We start from the raw sequence: 21,616 nt of genomic DNA, 5'->3' as shown, positions 1-21,616 counted from the left end.
TGTTTCCTCCTGCAAACCTCATCTTACTGTAGCAGGAAAAAACTGCAATTGAAGACTTAACTGTGCAATGGAGTCCTCATAAACATATCACTTCAGAGCATAGCTAATACACCATCAGTTGATTTTTTTTATAGATATGTATGCAATGTATGCGATGAGGGTGGTTTTCCGTGTTTACACAGTTATAATTATGAATGACATGAAGGTTGTACAGCAGATTTCTTTAATCTTCTAAAGGTTTGTTAGTCATGTGTCACTGTGTACCTGGTTTTTATTTATTCAACATCTGTATTCCTTTGTCATCTTGTTGATAGTCTTTCTCTAGAAGGACTGCAGCAGTAGGTGCACAGCAGTTGATACCAAATGGTTATAAAGGCTCCTCCAGCTGGCAGAGCTTTTGTTAACGAAAAAGGAGAGGGGCCCTTTTGTCACCTGCTGCTCCAAAAAAAACCCAAACCCAAAACCACCCACAACTCATAGTTTGGGTCTGAGCACTTGGAAAGGTTGCTTAAGAATGTGTGAAAGCTTGGCAAGGTGCATTAAAATCCCAGAGCTGATGAAATTGTTGGGTGACCTCTGTTTGGGTGGCATTGGGGCAGATGACCTCTTGTGTTAGCAAACAGCCAAGTTGTGGGGAAGACAATCTCTCTGGAAGCTGACTGGGGTTGGGGTCCTCAGAAAGAAGGGGCTGAAGCTACCCGCTGTGTTTTGCTGGGTCACAGTGTTTGTACGATGAGGTGCCAGGGTGAAAACATCCCTGGAGATACGGTCTGCTCGCTAGCAGGATCAGAGTTGGCAGTGGTGCTTTCAGGAGGACCATGGTCTGACCTGTGACTGGTGTGGTGAGCAGTTGGGGAGAACACGGATGGTTGTCTCTGAATTTGGCACAAAATGAGCAAGAGCTTAAAAGATGAGTGGTGAGAGAGAGCAGGTCTACTCAGTCCCAATGTGTACAGGGTAAGGCAACCTAAGGCAGGCCCCAAAATATATATTTTTGTTTGATTTTTTTTTTTGGCTGAAAGTGAGCTGGTACATATTTTCCTGATGTAGCTGTGGTGATCACTAGCGGTACAAGGGGAGGACATGAGGTGGGTGCTGGTGTGGAGGATGGCTGGGCACTCCCAGGCCCTGGGGAGCCACCGCTGCCTGGCCTTCCTCACGAGGGACTCATCCTACAGCCATGTTTTCTGCATGCCAGGCCTGGCCTTGGCCCTACTTCCTTTGATGCAACCCCAGGTTTCCACAGCAGTGTCTTTAATGTTAGGAACAGCTCTTGCTTTTGGGGGAGTTGATGGCAGTGAAGTTGCGGTTACAGCAGGTGCAAGGTGGGCTTTCTTGTCCCAAAAGGCATAAAGCAGGCGCTGCCATTGCTTGGTAGTGGCACAAGACCCAGCCTAGCAGCCATGAGTGCCAGGCTTGTGGTCAGCTGTCCTCCTGTGGTGATCCCAGATGATTTGGGACCCAGCCTGGTGCCCCTAGGGACATGGCTGGGGACAGGGGTGATGGGGATTGGTCTCCTGGGAACACAGCTGCTGTGGGGGCTGCACCAGCAAGGGGCCATTGCCTAGCACAGCCTGCATGGACAGGGTTCAGCCCACAGCCTGTGTCATGGTGCAGTAACAGCCCAAACTTCTGTATTTTATATTCGTGCACTCTGCTTTTATGCTTAGCTGTTCTGTGGTGCCATTCTTGGTGCCCCTTTGCACCACGGTGGCTGTGTTTAAGAGTCCCAGTGCCATTTTGTGAAAGGCTGAGGCGAGTGCATGATGGTCTTTTCGCAGGATCTTTTGCCAGCGTCTTTTCCCAGCTCTTCACATCAGTGTGGGGATGCTACACACCACAGGTTTTCATGCCCATGCCACTGCCACAGAAAGCACATGCCCAGGGTAGGTTTGCCCCTGCCTCTGAAAGCTGCTTCTGCCCCTGCCCCTGCCTCTCCTGTTTCCCCTCCATGGCAGCCTGGGCAGAGGCAGCAAGTGAGCCAGCGCCGCTTCACCCTTCACCCTTGTTGCAGTAGGGTTTCTTTTTTATGCCCCTTCTTTTTTTTTTTCCTTGTGTACACATCGTGTGCGTGTGTGCGAAGGTTGTATTCTCGAAAACAAGTTTATTCATTGATGATGTAATAGTGATTGTACTTTTCTTTTGGTTAATAAATTGTCTGCTCAGCTTACTTTGTATGCCAGCCAAAATTAGTCATACCAGTTCTTGGAAAGGATATGAAGAAACTGGTAATTGAAATCATAATCATTTGATCGTGAAAGCTATTTGGAAAATAATATTTTAACCAAAAACACATCTGATCTCCAAGTCAGGTTGGTTTGGGTTTAGCTCGAGTTTGTTGTTTTTTTTATACCGCTGCTAAACAGATTTCTCTAGTGTTGAATATTAGAAATTGTGTAGTAGCTGGTGACTGTATTCAACAGCCTAACAGAGGATTTCATCCAGAAATTGCTGAGACTGTCTGCAGGCAGGCTGATGTTTATATGTATGTATTATTTTTTTTCCATCCTGGCATTTAATAATCACCATGTAATAGCTACAAAATGCATAGCAACTACAGCTTTTTTATTTCAAGTGGATGTTGTAATGAAATTGGGTGAAACCATCCATTGAAATTGTAGTACCCAATGCTTGTTTACAAAGTATTGACATTTGTCATAAACAGAGATTTAAAACATGACTGTTATTGTTTGTTGTTCTGTGGAAGCTCTTATGCTGTGCAGTGATAAAGGAAAAGATTTTATTACAAGCTTGCTTAGCATATAAGCATGCCATTCGTTTCTGACCAAATATTTGTTATTGCACTAAATGTAATGAAGGTGCCTGCTTATAAAGCGATTTTGTGTTATATAAGGGAGAATGCAATATCAGATCTGCTTTTTTTACTGGAGGTACTTCAGGTTTTGTATTGTGTGTAACTTGTCACAATAAAGCTTTTTTTTTTTTTCTATTGAGCAGTATTTTATTTCCTGAGGAATGTGTTCAGTGGAAAAAAAAAAGCCACGCAGAGAGAATCAATCGTGCTTTTCTCTTTGTCTAATAACTCAAAGAATTTCTCTCCCTTTGCAAATACTTGTGTTTATTTGAGAGTAAAATTGGCTTCTGGTTTATTTATTTCAAGAAGCTGTAACCTTATTTAGTGCTAGAAATGTTCAGTGTGCAAGGTGTGGTCTGCACCGAGCTCTCATTACAACATAAATTATTTCTGCTGTTTTAACTAAAAAATCAGGAGTATATCTTTCTGGATATGTGTGTATGTTTGTTTATTTTTGAGGCTTTCTTGAGCTCTTGCTCACTGGAGTCAGCTATAAAACATTGTGCTTATTCATCATGACTGAGAGGAGTTGATTGTTTCCTGGAAGGTTAAAATCCAGCAATTAGAGCTGTTTAATTCAAGTATATGTTCTGGAGTCTAAACTAAGTTTAAGTGCTTTTCTTAGAATGTATGTTTAAGAAGGCAAAAAAAAATACAGTTCTGATCTTGAAAAAGGTTTTAAGAAACATGAGAATGTGCAAGTTTCTTTTGGTGGGAAGCACATAACATTTATGTAGTATTTCTTTTGGGATTACATCACAGTTTTATTTAATTTTTAGGACAAAAGTTAAATTCAATATTTGTGTATAAGCCAAGGGAAAATGTACCATAAACACAGGAATTTTCTGGTGAGTCAGAGTTCCAAGAATCTGAGATTTACTTAGTCCATTTATTTCAGGACTAGCTATAACCATTAGTCATCCAGCCATGAATTTTTACATTTGCAGCTAATTACACCTAAAAAACAAACTTTCCCTCCAGGCCTTGCGTTATACAGAATGTGATTTGGCAACCAGCATTTCAGATGCCTTTTAGGATCAGTGCACTGGTCCCAGAAATTGTCTTTAGATCATGTGTATTTGCTACAAGTAAACAACTAATATTTCCACTTATGTGGCAGGAGGAATAAATTAAGTACTAGCTATTCTGTATTTCAGAAAAATTAACCTGCCAATAGCAAGATAGGCTTTTCCAATAGCCTACAGCGGGGTGGCATTATGGGTTTATCAGTCATCATGGAGCCCTGTGTGACATGTTGTATTTTCATTTGACCACTTCTTGCAGGATGAAGTTATTGCTGTTTCAGAGAAAGTTACTGTAAAGCTTGAGGACTTGGCAAAATGGGCACAGTCCGATTTCTCCAAGTGGAAGTGTGGTTTCCGGGCTGAGCCGGTCAAGCTGATGGATGTGGGGAAGAATGGGCAGAAGGAGGCTTTGATGAGATACAGACAATCCACGCTCAACAGTGGCTTGAACTTCAAAGACATCCTGAAGGAAAAGGCTGACCTTGGTGAGTATCCCATACTTTCTCCCATGGGTGGGGCCTGTGGGTGGACATCTTTCGAAGACAGATGAGCCAGATCCTGCCAAGCCGTTGCCGATTCCCAGGGTATGTCTGTGCTCTGGGTGGAGGTGTGGTGGTGAGATACCCGAGCAGTACGAGTGGTGGTGAGCTCATCACAGGCTCCTTTGAGATTAGCGTGGGGTATATCTGTGATACCTGTCTGCTCTATAGACCTGTCCCTGAACACTAAGGCTCAAACCCTGAAGATCAGCACGCAAATAATTGTCAAGGGCTCTCCCTGGGGCTCTGTAGGTGGAGTGATCAGGTCAGAGCTGTATATTGTGGGGAGAGGAGCCTGGAGACATCTTCCTGAGGCCTCCTCTGACAGGCAGGCCTTTCACTTCTCATGTCCCACCTTCTGGAAATGTAGCATTGTAAACTGCTGCTGGTGCTTCTCCTGCCTCCATATGGTTGGATTTGTATCTTGTTTAGTAGGGAGATGTTCCTTCCGTAGCTTTCTATAGCATGTCCATGTGAGCTTTATGTTACTATACAGCATAGGCCTCTGCAGGCACCTCACTGTTCTCTTCGGATAGACCTGTGCTTTCTGCCCCTCTGTCCATTTTTAGGGAGGAAAATGGTAGCACTGCTACTTTGGATGTTTGCAGACAGGCTTGCAGCTCGGGGGCTATTTTGGTGTGCAGACACTCACATCTCTAAAATCTGGGGCCCAAGGTCTGAGGGAGGTGGGTCTCCTGTTGGTAAATGTGCCTGTTTGTGGTATTAGGACCTTAGATGTGTAATAGCTGTCAGAGATTGCGCTTTGAAGTGCATCCCAGGGGTGTTTCTCTGTTGTACCAAGCTTTTAACAAATGTTCCAAGTTTGAAGAGCATCAAGTTTAGGCCTTGATGAGTGGAAAGGTAAGAAATTAAAAGCTAAGGCTGATGCATGTGAGGGATGCTTTTGTACCTACGTGAACAGGAGATGGAGGGCCAAGTTCAGTTTTATAATGGCATGACTGTGTGGGCATCGAAGCCAACTTACACTAAGCTAAAGATATGTCTTGGAGGATTTATCTTCTGCATCTCATTTTTCTGATCTTATCGGATGATGAAGTGATTCTGTCAATCTCACATTTCACCATTAGATATGTAGGTTGGAAGTTTAAAGTACGATTGTAAGTTGATCTGATTTTTCATTACAACTCCAAGGGAAAAAACTAACAACACAACAAAAACATGCAGTTCTTCCTCTTTTCCTTTGCTTTTCTGTGTGTTTTTTTTCTGGATCATAATTACATGCAGTAATTTTCTCTGCTATTGCCCTGGCATCTTCTTTACGTGTTGCATTTATTTGCATTTGTTTGTTGTGTCAGAAGAATCTTCATGTTTTTCAGACAGAACTTTTGTGTGTTAGTGTTTTCTTGGTTTTGTTTGTAACAAACAAAAATCCCTCATGGTAAGTTATGAAATTGCTGTTATGTACTGTAGGAGCCAAAGAAAATGGCCTTTAAGCCTAAAGCTTATAGTTACATGTTAAGCCTTTGAAAGTAGGGGTTATACTGAAAACATGTATGGAATGCAAACTATATGGTATAATTTTGATAACCCACATTCTGATGTTACTCATTTTCAGTTGGTGACTCTGGCTTTCCTGTTGTGTCTTTTTTTTCATTGTTTGGGTTTTTTTTTTCAGTAGAAAAGGGTATTTTGACTGATGTTTGATTATGATTGCTTTTTTCTCCATCATGACTGGTGGGCAGGAGTGAAACCAAAGGTTCAAGAAGACCTCTAGCTGATTAGGCACATTGATACACTGATCTAGCCTATTAGAGGCTATCAAATTTCTTGAATCTAGTACTGAGAAGATTTTTTTACTATTTGAGAGACACAAGAATTTAAGCATATTTTGCTTCCCAGATCTGAGAAAAACTCAGAATGGTGATCTTCATTGCTTGTGAAGCAGCCCTGCTTGGTCTTGTCCTGTAGGCAACCCATGAGCTTTAGTGTTTGACTTAACTATGGGATGGAGGTTTATTACCCACGAGGTGAAGAAGATTCATTTCTCTCATTCAGAGTCAAGGTTGGCATTGTGCTCTGGGAACTGTCATCTCCCTACCTATAGGGAAGGGCAGTAGCATAATGTGAAAGTGTCCAAGGCATAGAGATGTGAGCTGCTGGAGTTGTATCTTCTCTGCTGTCAAAATGGTGGGTTTACTGCCTGTTACGATGTGTGCCCACAGACCTTTTTCAACACTCTGCATCTTGCCAAGAGAGCAACACTCAGCTGCAGTGATCAAAGATTTATTAGCAATAACTTCTGCAGTAGGTCTCCAGCACAATGGGATGGGGTATGTTTTCTCTTAAAATGGGGTTGTAAACTGTGAGAGAGTGCAGTGCACTGTCATGCAAAGGTCCCTCTGGTGGAGCATCAGCACAGCTATATTAGCAAGGCTGGTCAGCCCAAATGGAGAGGTGATCTGCACATACACCATTTCTCACCACCGCAGGACGGTTCCCCTCCCAGTCAGTTAGTTACTCAGTGATGCACGAATGAGTATATTTTATGAAGGGCTTCCTCACTGAGCAGAGTGGGGTGGCTGTGACAAGGCAGACCGCTCTGTACAGAGCTTGGCTTGGAAGGGAAAAATTCCCTTCGTGTGCTAGTCTGGCAGGCAATGCAGGAATCTGTAATGATGGCCACATTTAACCCTGAATGTAGATGAGGAAGTTTCTGAACCAGGTGTTGAAAAGGCCTAGATAAACAACAAGGCCCTATTTTCCTATGAAACAGCATGTTTCCAGTACAGAGAAATCCTGTGAAGGTAAGTAGATTTTGACATTCTTCCTACGAGATGTTTTTGAACTGAGCTGTAGAAGGTACTAGGAAATTATTTCCCTATCAAAGAGCTCAAAAAAACTTTATAAAAGAAATAAAATCAGTTTTCATACACTATCCAGGAGTGGTGCAGGGTGAAATAACCCAGATGAACTGAAAACATGATTGATACAGAACCACAGAAGTGGCACAGCACAAACATATTTAATTAAACACATTGTTCCTGGGAGCAGGGTAGCTTTAAACAATAACCAAGCAAAGTCTGAGCAGTGTATATTCTGTGCCATATGTTCTGTGGCACTTGGCTTAGCCAAAACAAAGGTGACACGTGGTTAATCCACAACCTGGAGAAACCAGTGCACTCGTAATTGAAAGTTGACCCTAATTCAGACTCAGTAATTCTGTCTCCTTTTTTGTTCTTAATTTCTCTTCTTTTTTTTTCTTTTTTTTCCCTTCCTCTTTTTTCCCCCTCTTGTCTTTTCTTCTCTCTTCTTCTTTTCTTTCTTTTCTCTTTGCCTTTCTTTTCTGCAGTAACAGATATTTTTGTCTGTAAAATGTCGTTTTTATCACCAGTGAATTATACAGAAATTTTCCTTAGGACTGTATTAAATAAAAGTTCTAGGAATGGCATATTTTTTGTGTGAGCTTCAAGTTTTCAGCCTGAAAAATGATTCTAAAGAACTATTTCTTTCTGCCTGTAGAGATATTTATGTTACACATTCTGTCCCTTTCTACAAATACGTCAGTATTGAGTGCTAGCAGTTTATGTCTTAAGACTATAGTTTTCTGACTATTTCTTTCAAATATTGAGAAAAATAAAGAATAACAACAATGCAGCGTATAAAAATAGAGTTGCTCAGGAATGTATTATTCATAATGAACATGAGAACCTGTTTTTCCAGAAGAATTGGTCTGATTCATTCACTATTAAGGCAGCTAGTTATTTATTTTTGTCTTTAGAATTATTTAGGGGATTTTTCTTTATAATAAATGGACTTGTATACCCATATATGGTAAACCAGTGAGAAGTCACCAAATGAGGAATTATTTCATTTTACAAAATTTTTAGCAACTAAGCAATGTAAACACTGTTGGTTAAATATGGCAAAGTCGCATATTTGTATTCCTTGGGCTATAGTTCGAAAAAAATTCAAATTATTTTATATAACACTGCTTCTTACAGACTTCCTTTAAGTGAAGTATGAAAGCTGCAGTGTAAGCTTTATTGGCCTATAAATATGTCATTATAGTTGGACTACATTTATATGCTTTGGATTGTTGTTTAAGCCAAGAAAATATGTCTCTACAGGTTGACTTTTTATTGAAACCCTTTGAGGCATACAACAGAATGTATTTTAGGCCAAGGTTATTAAAACAGCATTTTCATTTTTGCAGCAGACTCATTGTCAATTATGCTGCCACAAACTGTCTGTGGATAGGCAGTTATGAATGGTTTCATCTCTAAATGTGTCTTTAGAAAAAGAAATAAAAGATAGAGGAGTCAGAGCTGAAATTGAGAGAAGAGGCTGAGGGGAAAATGACTGAATTTAGTGTTCCCTGGCTCTGTTGGTTTGAGTTAGGCTGGGCTGCTCTGCGATGCTGCCTGGGTTTAGCTGAGCAACAAATGGCCTCTGTGCCTGCACTCGGCGGGGGAGGTGGGAACTCCTGCTGCCCTGGGCTGGGCAATCTGCAGCCCTCTAACACATGTGTCTGTCATGACAGAGGTCTAGTTTTGGTCCCCAAACTGTCATTGCCACTCTTTCTGCCCATCCTCTATAAGTCTTTATCATGCCAAAATGGATGGTTGAGGTTGTTGCGCAGTGGATACTCCAATTCCTGCAGTGGCAGCATTAGTAATGGGGATGAGCAAGTTCTGGTGCTTACTGAAGAGGGTCTTGCTGCAGTTATTGCTTGTTTGTTTGGGTCCATTGAGGGGAAAGCCAAAGAAAATTTAGTAGTCAGCCCTGTCCTGTCTTCCATTCTCCACCCCTCCACCCCCCACATTTAGGGGTCTGGAATCTGGATTGCTGTTATCTGGAATCCAAGAAAATCAAGTACGCTTCCAGCTGAGGTTTATATTTTAGCAGTCTCCCTTTTCTAGTCTATAGGTGGTGTTCCATCAGTTGTTTCCGACTTCGCTCTCTTGAACCTTCCAGCAGAGCTTGCTGAGCAAGGGATGGATGCTGCAGGACTGGCTCACCCTCTCATTTCCTTCTCTTCTTTGCCAGTCTCATAATTTGCATAGCTTCACCCAGGAGATCACAGCTCCTCTTCGGATCTTGTGTTGCTGTATGAATTGGCTAATCTGCAATGGATTGCGGAGAGTTTGGAAGGAAAAGCAGAGCAGGGATGAGCTGTCTTGCAGGAAGCTGCCCACTCCTCAGTGCCTGGCCAGCTGTGGTGCCTAGCCTCAGCAAGCACTGGGCTGTGGCACAGACCTTCTGATTTTGCTTGCCAGTGGCCTTGCAACAAGCATGACTTCTCCAGATGAAGATTATTAAGTTGTAATGTAGTCAAGTCATAATATTATCAAAACCGATGATCTGCAGCTGTAGTGTGCAAGGGACACTTGTGATGACTTCTGAACTGATGCTGACTCTCCTTTTCCATTGTTTGTCATGTGCTGCTGAGTTCAGGCTTGCCTGGCTTAACTTGATGCAATAATTTTCTGACCAACTAATTGTTAGTCAGAGTACAGCTACTTTGGATACTTTGTGCCTAAGTCATGCCTCTTCATCTCTTCCCCTCCCCATCTTGTCTGACTCTTTGCCTCTTCCATGTGCCTTCCTGTCCCCATTGCCCTAGCTGAATGCTATTTTGGTCTTGATAAAGCTCATGTAAGTGTCCCATTATCCCATTTTCCCCTCTCTGCCCTTGTGCACTGGATCTTGGTTTTTGTCTTGTGGATCAGAGTGACCTCTCTAACTCATTTTAACTAGCTCAATTGATACAGCTCTTTTGCTGTAGATGAGGCTATTACATGGCTTGTCTGTTGTGCTCCACGGAGCCTGAATGGAGGAGGATGGCTCCCTTGGAGAAAAAGGAGTGTGGCCCGGCATTTTCTTCTGTGTTTGTGCAGCTCATGGCACATGCCAGCACTGCTCCAGCAGAACAAGAGCACCAGTAGGCTGCGAAGTAGCACTGGGAGAGGGGCTGTGGAGCAGGAAGGCTTCCTTTAGTTATGCATCTTTTGTTTTAATTAACACTTACCTTTAATGTTAGCATGTTTGGGATCAGAGAGAACCTGACATGCTGACCAGGCAGACAGTTTTGTCTGGCCTTGCATGAAGAGGGCAAGAAAAACGTTTATTTTTTTCAGCTGGTTGGTTTAAGATCACTGATACTTGCTGGCTTAAGTGGCTGCCTGCCTTTTAAATGCTAAAAGGCGATGCTGTTGTTAGGTACAGTGTATCCCTAATACTCTTGTGCTAATGACTTTTTTTTTTTTCTGGAGGTGGTAGCAAAAATAGGTACTATCTCCAGTAGCAAAAATAGATACTATCTCCAGTAGCAAAAATGCTATTATCTCCAGTAGCATTTCTGGGGTCCCTTCCTTCTCTTGAGCCACTGCTTCTCTCCTCTGCAGCTTCCCAAACTTCTTTGGGAGGAGGTTGGTGGGGTCCTCAGGAGATTGTCCATAGCCACCTGGTCCTTTCTGAGGCCATGTGTTTGCCTGAGCAATGCTGTGGTGATTTAAGTGCTGTTAATTTCTTCCTTTCTCTGGGGATAGTCTACTTCATTACAGTGGAAGTGTATGGGGGTGACAAAAACATTTTAATATGCAGTACTGGCTACAGAAGCCTTCCATTCACCACTGGACTGTGTTGAGCTTCATCTGTTTGTGGCTCTTGAAATTCGAGTTTTAACACCACGCATCTCAAACTTCAAGTGTGCCTTATCAAAGAGGTAAAATTTGGATTTCTTCTCAAACTTTGACCTGCCTTTGAGCTCTTATAAAAGGGGTGGTAGTGTTGCCCCTGGGAATTGAGGAGGTGGGTATTTTGTTCTTTGAAATGCAGAAGATCTTCCAAGAAATGTAAACAAAATCCCACCTGACTTCTCTCTAGATAGCCCCTAAATCACAGTGCCTGTTCCCCACCCCCACTGATTCCTGCAGCAGGAGCAAGCTAGCATGATTATCGGAATTGTGCTGATAGCAGTTGTCACTGTGTCAGCGTTTTCAATTATGAATTGGTATGACAGGGCACTTTGTCGCTGGTGTAGAGCACAGCCATTTGCAATTTCAGTTCTGCTGTATTCAGAAACATCAGAGAAGGAACCCCTGCTGCAAAATGAGAAGAGGAAGAGTTAAATTTTACTGCCTTGTGAAGCTAGAGGGAACTGCTCCACGTTCTCCTGAAGCTGAAGTTGCAGAAGTTTGCACCATCAATAAAAGTTTTGTTGCAGCCTCTGGTTGGAAAAGGAGTAGCCTCCATAATTGCAAAATAAGTAGATAAAAAAATAAGGGCTGTTCACAAACAGTGTCAAAGCAGCCAGTGTTGGACAGTGTCCCTTTAAGAATGTTTGACAGCTTTTTTTATTTTTGTCTGGTTTTAGCACCGAGATTGACCTTGCCAGGCTATGTAATAACCCACATGTGTCTGCTCTCCAGGATTTTTTCCCTTCTAGTCACTGTTGGATCTTGCATTTAATTCTTACTGACCATGAGGTTTTGTTCCAGTAACTGGAATCGTGTGCCTCCTGGTGCAGCACTGCTGAGCTCTGAATCTGACTTTATCTCAATGTTTGCCTATTTTTTTTTTCCTTTTTTTATTATTTAACTTTCAAGTTTAGAGGGTGCCGTTTTCCTCCCCAGCCTTCCTTCTAGTTTCTGTACCTGCCCATATTGTTTCTGGGTCCCAGGGGGACCCAGTTTGGGATGTCTATTGTTTTGTACTGTGCTTCCCTTACCCAGCACCATGGAGGGAGGTGATCAGCAGTCTCCTCTGTGTTCCACAATTGATGGTTAGAGCCATCAGCCCCTCAGAGATCATCAGTGCCTTTTTTCCTGCATTGTGTCCTTTCCATGCAGCCAGCCAAAAATTGGCTGAGTACCAAGATCTGTAAACTGAACACCTATATAACATGGTGTGGTTGGGTGGGCCTCGAGGACATCCTCCTTCTCCTGCCTGGCTGCTTTCCTGTGTTGTAATTCTGCTCTGCTGGAATCCAGGACTTGGAGTCCTCTAGTTGACTGACTCTGAGTGCTCCGTTAATCAAGTTGAAGCTGTCTTCATACCAGCTCATGAATCATTCTGGCTTGTGACCTGTGCTGCAGTGCTGAGATGCTCAGACTTCTCTGTGGGTGCTGTTGACACCATGGCCAGACCTGGGTGTCAGTTCCTTTCGGAGGAGAAAAGCCAGACCAGACTTACTCACTACCTCCTTTCCAAGTAGCTCTTCTGAGTTGCTCTTCATTACTCCCATGCCCTGGAAGACAACTTGCCATTTGTTTACACATGCACTGCAACATGCCTGGCCTGTCATCGTCTGTCTTCCTAAATGTCTTATTCTGGTTCTGACTGCTGTGTTGCAGAAAAGCTAGTGCTTGTTCTCTGAGATACGGTATTCATCTTTTTATGGATGACCCATCTTGTGCTATGGGAGTTTGTCAGAGCATCCTGTGTGCATCTGAAATTGAAAGAGGAGACTTACCTTTTCTCCCCCTTCTCCTTTTGTTTGCAAAATCATTTTCTATGACAGGCAAACAGGAGCAAAAGCGGGGCTGCCCCCAAGCTGTGTGGGGCTGTAATGCCAGTGAATGGGTATGTCAGCATTTATGGGGTCTTCAGCAGGAGGATGTGGTGTTTTGCTTGGGCAGGCAAGGGAAGATGGGAGATGGGTAGGCTAGAAAGAGAAAGAAGGTGTTGGGCAACTGTGTGGGAAGAGTCTTGGCTCCAGCAGCTGAGTGGGCAGTAGCAAACCTGCCTTCTCAATATGGGCAGCCTCAGGGTTCTCCCACAGCATTTTGTGTCACCTTTGTGAGCACCTAGAGGGGCTGTATGGGTACAATGGAGAAGAGTGTGGTTCTTGCATCCTTGTCCTTGTTAAACTGAGTTTTAAACTCAGTATCAGTATTCCGACTGCTTGATCTTATTTGGTTCATGCTTATCTTTGCTGGTTTGGTGATCCTTGCATGATGAGAACACTGATGAGGATATGTGGGAAGGGAAGGGTTAAACCCAGTATAGCTATAAATTTGAGTGCAGTTAGTGGGAGTGGGTGAAGGGGAAAGCATGTATTTAAAAAATGTAGTAGCATGAATTGTAACTTACTGGGTAGGTTTTGTATTGGAGAGCATTGTGGCATAGCCTTTATTTACTTCATTTAGTAAAATCTGTACCATGTAAAATAAGTTCCTTCCTAATTTTACTGCTAATAATAATTTGCATGTAAACATGAATCCTCAGAACTGTAAACCTTAAGCTTAGGTCTCTCTTGCTCTATTACGTTGTGAAGGACAAATGGTTAACACCATAAAGAAGCTTTTTTTAGCGATATATAATGTGTATTATTTTAGCAGGAGTATATTTTAACAGCTTGTGAAAAATCGAGGTGAATTTTTACATCTGTGCACCACTGCATAATTAATGTATGTAGAAGCTGAAATTCAAAATAAGCTTCTGGAAGAGCACACATTTGATTTTCCTAAACATTTAAATATATATATCACACCCTCATTTTAAGATGCTGGTTAATGACTTTATGAGCATGTTGGCAGCCAGAGCGTTACATGTGGTTTGAGAAATGTGTCTGGATATGCTTGGTAAGCAGTATTGTTCTGACAGTGTACTAAAGGCCATCTTCAATTTGACTGTGCTTGTTTTGTTATGCTGTGAAAGAAAAAGATAATTCAGCAGAGCATTGTGCTGTCGGCTGGAGACGCCACACTTCAGAATACAAATACTACTAAGGATAAATGAATCATTAAAAGAACAGTAGCATAAAATATCTGATGAATGAACTCCAGGAGTCTCTGCTGGAATAAATCTAGCGTTCATGGACAGTACCATAATATGTGAAATAATAGTATCAGTTCTACATTCAGATGCCAAAAACATTTATGGACCCAGAATAATTGTGAATTACAAGGCTATAAATACATAGAGGGGATTTGGTGATATCATAATAAACCATGAGAAATTCGCTAGGCTGGTTTCTAATGTTACCAGAACCTGGAGACCCTTGTTCACACTCATGCAGTTTTAGGGGGCAATTCTCCACTCACAACACGTTCGACATTCCTATTAGTGCCAAGGGGAGTTATGCATGTGTGTCATGAGTGGAATAGATCCACACATGTTGTACAATTCAAGGATCCTATAACAAATTGAAAATCTAATTTAAGAAAAAACTGGGAAATGTTCCCTCTCATCTTCCTCCAAGTTCCTCCATGTCCTGTGCTGCTCCTGTGAATGAGGCTAGTGAAGGGAAAAGAGGTAAAGGATCACAAGGTAGCTGCTGTGTTCCTGATTGTTTTATCCACAGCTGCATAATTTTTTTTTCCACACTTTATTACTGAGAAACAAAACAACCAAAGCCCAGCTGTTCCAGTCCCAGGTTTCTTTAAAGTGCAGGCTAATGCATTTTAAAAACATGTAAATACCCAGGGAAGGGTGGGATTGTCAGCCTGTCCACCAAAAGGAGACTTTGCTGTTGTGATACCAGATCCATGCCTGATAAGAACAGTTACTTGGGAACTGGGGCTGAACCTGACGTGATATTCAAGAGCGTGTTCAGCTTTCAGCATGTCCCACATCACCTGTTTGTAATTAAGCCTGATGTCCTGTGCCTTCCTGAATTGGGCCAGTGACAGAGTCTCCACAGGTACTTAGTGTCGGTTCACACATCTCAGTAATAGCTGGGTTACAGCCCCTGCTGCAGGACCCCCTCCTCTCACCCCCAGCCAGCTGTACAGTGTTGCTGGCCTCATCTTCTTGTAAATCATCACCAAAATATGCATGTTCAGCATGGTGCAGAGCAAGTCTGCTCAGTAATTCCACATTCCTTAGTGTTGCAGTTCTCTTGACTGACCAAGCTGCAGTGTTTCTGCTCTTCCTTCTTGCTGGTTTGTGCTGCTGGCTGTACACCCAGGCCTTCCAGGGCATTTGTGGCATTTGCAGTGGGAAGGGTGTATGGCTTGGTTGACATCCCTCCACACGATTCCTGTTTTACTTTTTGTGTCTTAGTAGACTAACCCGCTGATATCAGCAGATGAATCACATCCTTGAGGTACATCCTTGATCTTCCGTTCTTGTCAGCTGACGAAACGAATGGAAGATAATTACAGGACCAAAAAATCAACAACAGTGAAGTGGTCATCAGGAAGAGGGTCCCTGGCAGCCTTGTAGGTGACTTGTAAGCTTTACTGTGTGTCAGTGGTAGGTCCTCACCCCACTAGTCACTGAGCCTGAGTTTTGTTCAGTTGCTGACAGTTTATTTCATTCTCTTTGTTGAATTCGTTCATGCTATTGCTATGGCAAGGTCATGGGATTACTGATTATTTGTTTTAGTTGACTGCTAGTGACTTTAACTTGATATTCGTAGCAGTATCTGTGTGAACTTTCATGGCAAACCCAGTAGACAGGCTGTAATGCAATCTCAATGCATGCGTTTCTCTTTAATTATTTTAAAACCACAGTCTCCACTTTTCTTTCACACTGAGTATTTCCAGATTAAAAGCTTTGTGGGCTGGAAATTAAATGATAAGGTACTATAAAAATCTATTTCAAGAATCTTGAATGTTTCAGCTCCATCTTTATTTTTAGTTTCCTTACTCCCTGAATGACCCTTATTTGTGACACTGTTTGTCACTATACACTTCTAGTTTTGTTGCACAGAGAAAATAGCTGAAAAAGTCCTTTCACACTTGTGATTTTAGTCCTCTGTTCAGATACTTAAAGATGTGGCCTCATAAATTCTGTGGCACAGTAAAAGAAAAAGCCAACCCAAATAATTTTGGCAGTTCAAATGCAGAAACTAAAAATAATTTAATCTGCAGTGTGAACATAGTTTCATATTTATACTAGCATCTGGCCTCAGGAATTGAATACTCCATTCTTTAAATAGCTTCACTCCAGCTCTTGAATGCTTTGTGACTAGAACATTACCCTACAGTCATACACCTTGTTTACATATTTCTGTTAAAAGGCAAAAGAGCTTACAGTACTTCAAAACATTGGTACAAATTCCCTCCTCCCCTCTTGCCTTGGAAAAAGAGAAATTAAAAAGAAAAAAAATGGAAGAGTGGTCTGAAAGTGCGTTTTAAATTTAGTTCTTTCAGTTTGCTGCTGGGTACATATTTTACTGTCATTTGTATAAAAAAACTGGAAGAAAAATTTTCCAAAGAAAATATGTGCCATTCCAGATGCCCAACAGTAGTCAAACACAAATTTCTGTACACTTTATTTTTGTGTTTATTTTTAATCTGGCAAATGTCTTTGTCTTTAAAAACACTTTGCCTAGAGGCAGTGGATCTTTTTTGTTAACACATACGGTATAAATAAGGAATAGGTCCCTGTGAAGGAAAAATATCAGAATAATGTAATAAAAAGGTAAACAGTATAAACGGGTGGCTAATGATTAGCTTCTTGCAGTCTTTAGGGACAAAGTATCTTTTTATAGTTTTATGATCCTTGCCCATCCCAACTTCAGGAGGGAATTGCATTTTCAGAATTATGTATTTGCAACTTCAGCTGAGCTTTACAAATTTAGTAGATCCCTATTTAGTGTCTGTTGGTGAATGTAAGTCCAGCCTAATATTCTAATTGCTACTTTTTCATTCACATGTCTTGAGGTGAACCTAGGAGCAGAAGAGAAAATATCCCATTTTTAAACCTTAATCCAGAATCCATTCCTATGAGTCATTGAAACAAAATCATAGTGGTTTGGCTATAAAAGGCTTCATGTCCAAAGGGAACGTTCCTTAAAATGCTGGCACTTTTGCCACAATGTTTCTTGAATCTGTTTTATATGTTGTCTTTGTGCTGTTGTAAAACATAAAAGATTGGATCCCTTAGTTTTGTGTGTGGGAGGCTCCTGGTATTTCAGTGGACTGGTCAACTTGCATGAGGGGTTACTCCCTTGGGGTATTCAGCTCCATCTCATCTGCCTGCTCCCCTCCTCCCTTAGGGGACGCTTCCTGCTCAGGTAGGGGGAGCTTGAAGGAGTATTTCTTTTTATTGTGGTAACTGTTCAGTGTTGTACCATGGGCTTAGGCTTGATGCTGTGATACTTGGGAGTAAACTTTGCAGCAGTGTAAGTGGCAGGAAAATAGGGTTCTGTCTGCCTTTGTGAAAAACTTTGAGGGAGGGTTTGTTGTTCTGTTTTTTTCCTACCCAGCTATTATATCCCTCAACAGGAAAGAGCTTCTGGGATAATCATCTCACTTGGGTTTTGGGTGATCAGTGCCATTTTCTGTAGGCTTCAGACTAGCCTGGGATGCATGAGAATGTCAGTGCCAGGGCCATACTCCAGCACAGCCATCAGCTTTGATCCTCCCATGATGGAGCAAGAAAGAGGCAGCACAGAGCTGGGATAGGAGCAGGGATGAGGCTTGCTGCAGATAGCAATAAGGGCTGCTTCTCTACATTGTCACTAGTTTTTTTGGTGTGTGTGGCTTGATGGTTTTTGTTAGCCTTCCCTGCAGGGAAGGTTGGTGCTCAGTTTTTACTTTAATTTTTAGACCTGGTCCCTCTGACTTGCATAGAATGAATGTGAATGTCTTTGGTCATTTTAGGTACCATGTGATTCCAAGGCACAAATCATGATTTATTGGGTAAAGCCAATTTAATATCTTAAAAGCATAGAGTAGGGGATCAGATGTGAGCATAGCAACCTTAAAATTTATTCCCTGACAACATACTTAAGAATGCAGAGGTCTATATGAAATACACAGGAAATGAGGCCAATTTTGTCCCTGCTGTTTTGACGGCAGGGTGCTCAGGAGAGAGTGTGGACAGGAATTCGTGTGTTTGATAATGTGAGCCCAGCATATTTGCACAACTGGAGTAGGAGCATTTTTCACCCTCTGCTGCAGAAACTCTATCGGTAGTTTCTCTGCCTTTTTGAGAGATTTTTAACTGGTCAGACATACCAGCAAATCCATATATGTTAATATGAAAAGTCATTCCCTCGTCTCCGGCCAACTGTGTACACTGTTTGCACAAAGCAGTACCTCTTTGCCATATCTGTGGGCTTGGGGCAGCACAGGGACCTGGTTCTTCACAAGCAGAGATAAAGTAAAGCTGCTATTCTATATTAAACACTTTATCCCTCATCACCTTGTAGACAAAGTCAGAATAACAGTAAGAAAAAGTTTACATACTTTTTACCAGTTAAGTGTTGTTTCTGAAATAAGAAACTGTCAATAACACTGAAGCATAGTATATGGCTGGTTTGCTCAAATAAGCACTTCACTTTCTACATTTTAGGAAAACAATGCAATTAAAGTTCTTATTTGAAGAGGAAGACTGTAACAATAGTGCTTGGAAATTTTACTGTCCTGACTCTGAAAACATTTTGAGTTCATTTGTCTGAAAGCGTCATTTACACCTTGCTGGGCATTTTTACATATGCAAATTCCTTACATAAAGTAATGTAACATTTCTTGGGCAGCAGGTATTTTTAGTTGGGCATGTAACTAAGGTTTTACAAATGTTTGGTGGGGTGAGTGGAAACTTGGAAAATAAGCTCTTGTTTTTACAGTGGTTTTGTCGCTTGTGCCTCTTACGGTCACAGCATCTCCAGCTGCAGCACAAGCTCTCAGGAAACAGAAGTCTTTGGGCCCAGTCCCATAGAGTACTGAGTGTCACAGGTGGTGTAAGGAATGCTCTGAGCTCATTGAGGCTGACAGGACACTTACTCGGCATCACTGAAGGTTATCAAGACATGACAGAATGGGATGGCATTCATAGAGAAAATGGGACTGCAGTTTCCATTTTGTTGCTCCTTTTCCTTTGGAGCATGTCTGTGTGGATTGCATGTAGGACTGCGTTTTCTCTGTGCCTCCTTGAGATATTTGCCCCAGCGATCCATAAGAATTTCCTGCCATCTCCATTTTCCAGTCAGTTCGCTAGCCAGATTACCCATACTAAAATAGGACACAAGGCTCCTTGGAGGAGTAGCTACAACAATTTTCTTTGTCATGTGCATTCACCAGAGGAAGTGATACCAGTTCCATGCCAATGATTGCTAACTCTGAAGCCAAGAAGCCCTCTCGTGTCTGACAGCTTGAACACAGAGATCAGATTTATACCAGAGTGAATCCTCAGTTTCATTTGGTGCAGGAACCATTTTGGTATCTGTGCCTAAGATGCAGAGGCATCATGGTATTAGCAACAGAGCTATAGTAAAGCCCTGCCATTGCGTTTTCCATTTGTAAACTTGTAGGGATAACAAGTACCTTATGTTTGCCATCCTCACAGCTGTTGACGGCTCCCTCCCTGGTCAGAAAATCTGTGTGTTGGGCACAACACCATGTTGCAGTGACAGTCACTGCTAGGCACTCTGAAGCTCAGACTATCCTGCCACAGTGTCTCAAAATGAACGTCTTGAGGTATCATTACATGTTGCTGGCTAAGTGTTGGGTAATTCCCACTGAGCTTGGCGACCTTGGGTGATGTAGTGTTCCAGTATAGGAATCCAAAGAGCAGCAAAGAAGAAAGGTTCTCCAGTGTCATTCCTGGACTTGTTTGTGAGGTTGGGAGTTTGGGAGAGCATTTTTTCAATCACTAACTCTGTTTAGCTGACAGTTAAAGCTTCCTTGTACTATCAAGTGAAATGGTGTGCTGAACCCAGGACATGTGGCTTGGCAGTCATAGTGAAGACCTCACTATGGCACACATTGGCTAGAGTAAGAAAAGGTCAGTATTTGCCCTTCCTTTAGTAATTGTGAGTTTTCCAGATTTTATTCTCTGGACACTGTCACTGCCTGTTTTTCAAAGCCCCCTGATAATCAGTCTTGAATTACAGGGGGGCTCTAGTGTTCCCAGGCTTGTGCTGGTGCATGAGGAAGCAGCCTGTGAGCCAGGAACAAAACACTTTGCATCTCTCAGAGGTTCCCGTCTCATTTGCATCTGGCATAAATGCAGTTTATTGAGTTGCTCATCGTGGACACACCATGGTTACCATGCAATAAGTAACTATTTTTTGCATGTTCTTTTCTTCCTAGACATTGTAGGCATTAGTGGATCAGTTGAGTACGGGCAAGAATGACTAAATGAGAGTGAAATGTTACGGGTCATTAAACAAACAAACAACCCCACCTTCATTTTATTGAAGTTACCTATAAATCTCATCAGTTTTCTTCTTTACAGCTGGTGGACCTGAGGGTCTGTATGAAAGATTGGGCTGTTAGCTTAGGCAAGTTAGATGTCTTTAAGCAGCTATGAACTAGTTTTGTAGGGCTACCAGCCTATTTGGTTTCCAGAAAGTGAAAGTTTGAAGTAGGTCCCAAATCTGGTTTCTCACATGCAAGATCATTTTGCTACCCATGACCTAGAAATCAACAATGAATGTATAAATTACAGTCAAGAAGAAAATTCTGAATTTACTGTAAGGTGAGTGGAAGTTGAATAATTCCCTGAACTTCAACTGGAAAAAGAGATCACTGAATTCTAAAACAGCCTTCAATATAGACAAAGAAAATGTTATTTTAGTACAGATTAAACTTATGACTAAGATATAGAGGGATTATTGTGTCTGCTTCAGATGTAATTTCATGCCTGAGAATTTACATTGAAGGCAAACTGGTCTGGATCACATTAGCGAGGGCCCTGTTTTGCTGTCAGTTTAATTAAATGGAAACTGCTGGCAAGGAGACCCGAGTAGTTTTATAGAAGCAATACTATTTTGTATGTTGGAAGAGGAAACTGTTAGGTCTTCCAGTTTGAAAGGGACACAAAAATGAAACCTGTGATTAATTTTTGTTTACAAACTCCCAGCTATATAAAATGACCTTACTGATAAATTAACTGCAATTACATGTTATATGTAGTGGGCTCTACAATAGCTGCAGACTTTGTAGTTACAAAAACCATGATCTTTGACAGGGAGGTCAGAACATGAAGTTTTTGCAAACAGTGCCTAGATCTTCAAAAGTATTCATGTTTCCTTCCCCGTTTCATGTGAGTAGATTGACAAGATGTGTGGTGGGTGTTCTGTTTGCTCACCACAAGATTGTTGTCAGGCAGGAACCCCCCAAAACAAAAAAGCCCGCCCTTCGGGAACATTGATTTATCTGTTAACTGTGCCTGGCATGCTGCCTTTTGGCTTTGATTTCAGAGAGAAACATATTTGGTTACTTTAATAGGCAAAAGCACTGAACCTGACTTGTAGGGGAAAAAATTGTTTTCTTTCCCTTTTTCAGTTCTGTTTATCGTATCCTGACGTTCTGTATCGTAATTGTGCAACAGTTCCAAGTTGGAGTAAAGAAAAGTAGAACTGGATGTCAGGCTCC

General features: G+C 41.9%; 1 protein-coding gene across 5 annotated transcripts in view; it reads left to right on the top strand.

Annotated features, from left to right (window-relative positions):
- The window catches only part of ARID5B (AT-rich interaction domain 5B), a 124,186-nt gene that overhangs the window by 9,792 nt on the left and 92,778 nt on the right, over positions 1-21,616 (top strand). For 4 of the 5 annotated variants that reach the window (XM_062633988.1, XM_062633990.1, XM_062633989.1 and 1 more), the window contains one exon: positions 4,100-4,325. In XM_062633988.1, coding sequence (XP_062489972.1) covers positions 4,100-4,325 — 226 coding nt within the window. Of the gene's footprint in view, positions 1-2,288; positions 2,313-4,099; positions 4,326-21,616 lie in introns of those variants that run through there. The other variant, XM_062633991.1, reaches the window with a different exon arrangement.

The sequence above is a fragment of the Pezoporus occidentalis genome, unplaced genomic scaffold (genome assembly GCF_034315485.1).
Source record: "Pezoporus occidentalis ecotype Australia unplaced genomic scaffold, CSIRO_AGI_Poc_V1 ctg41, whole genome shotgun sequence".
In the NCBI taxonomy this organism is placed as follows: domain Eukaryota; kingdom Metazoa; phylum Chordata; class Aves; order Psittaciformes; family Psittacidae; genus Pezoporus; species Pezoporus occidentalis.
Note: the sequence above shows the minus strand (reverse complement) of the source record. Positions and strands in the feature narration are given on the sequence as shown.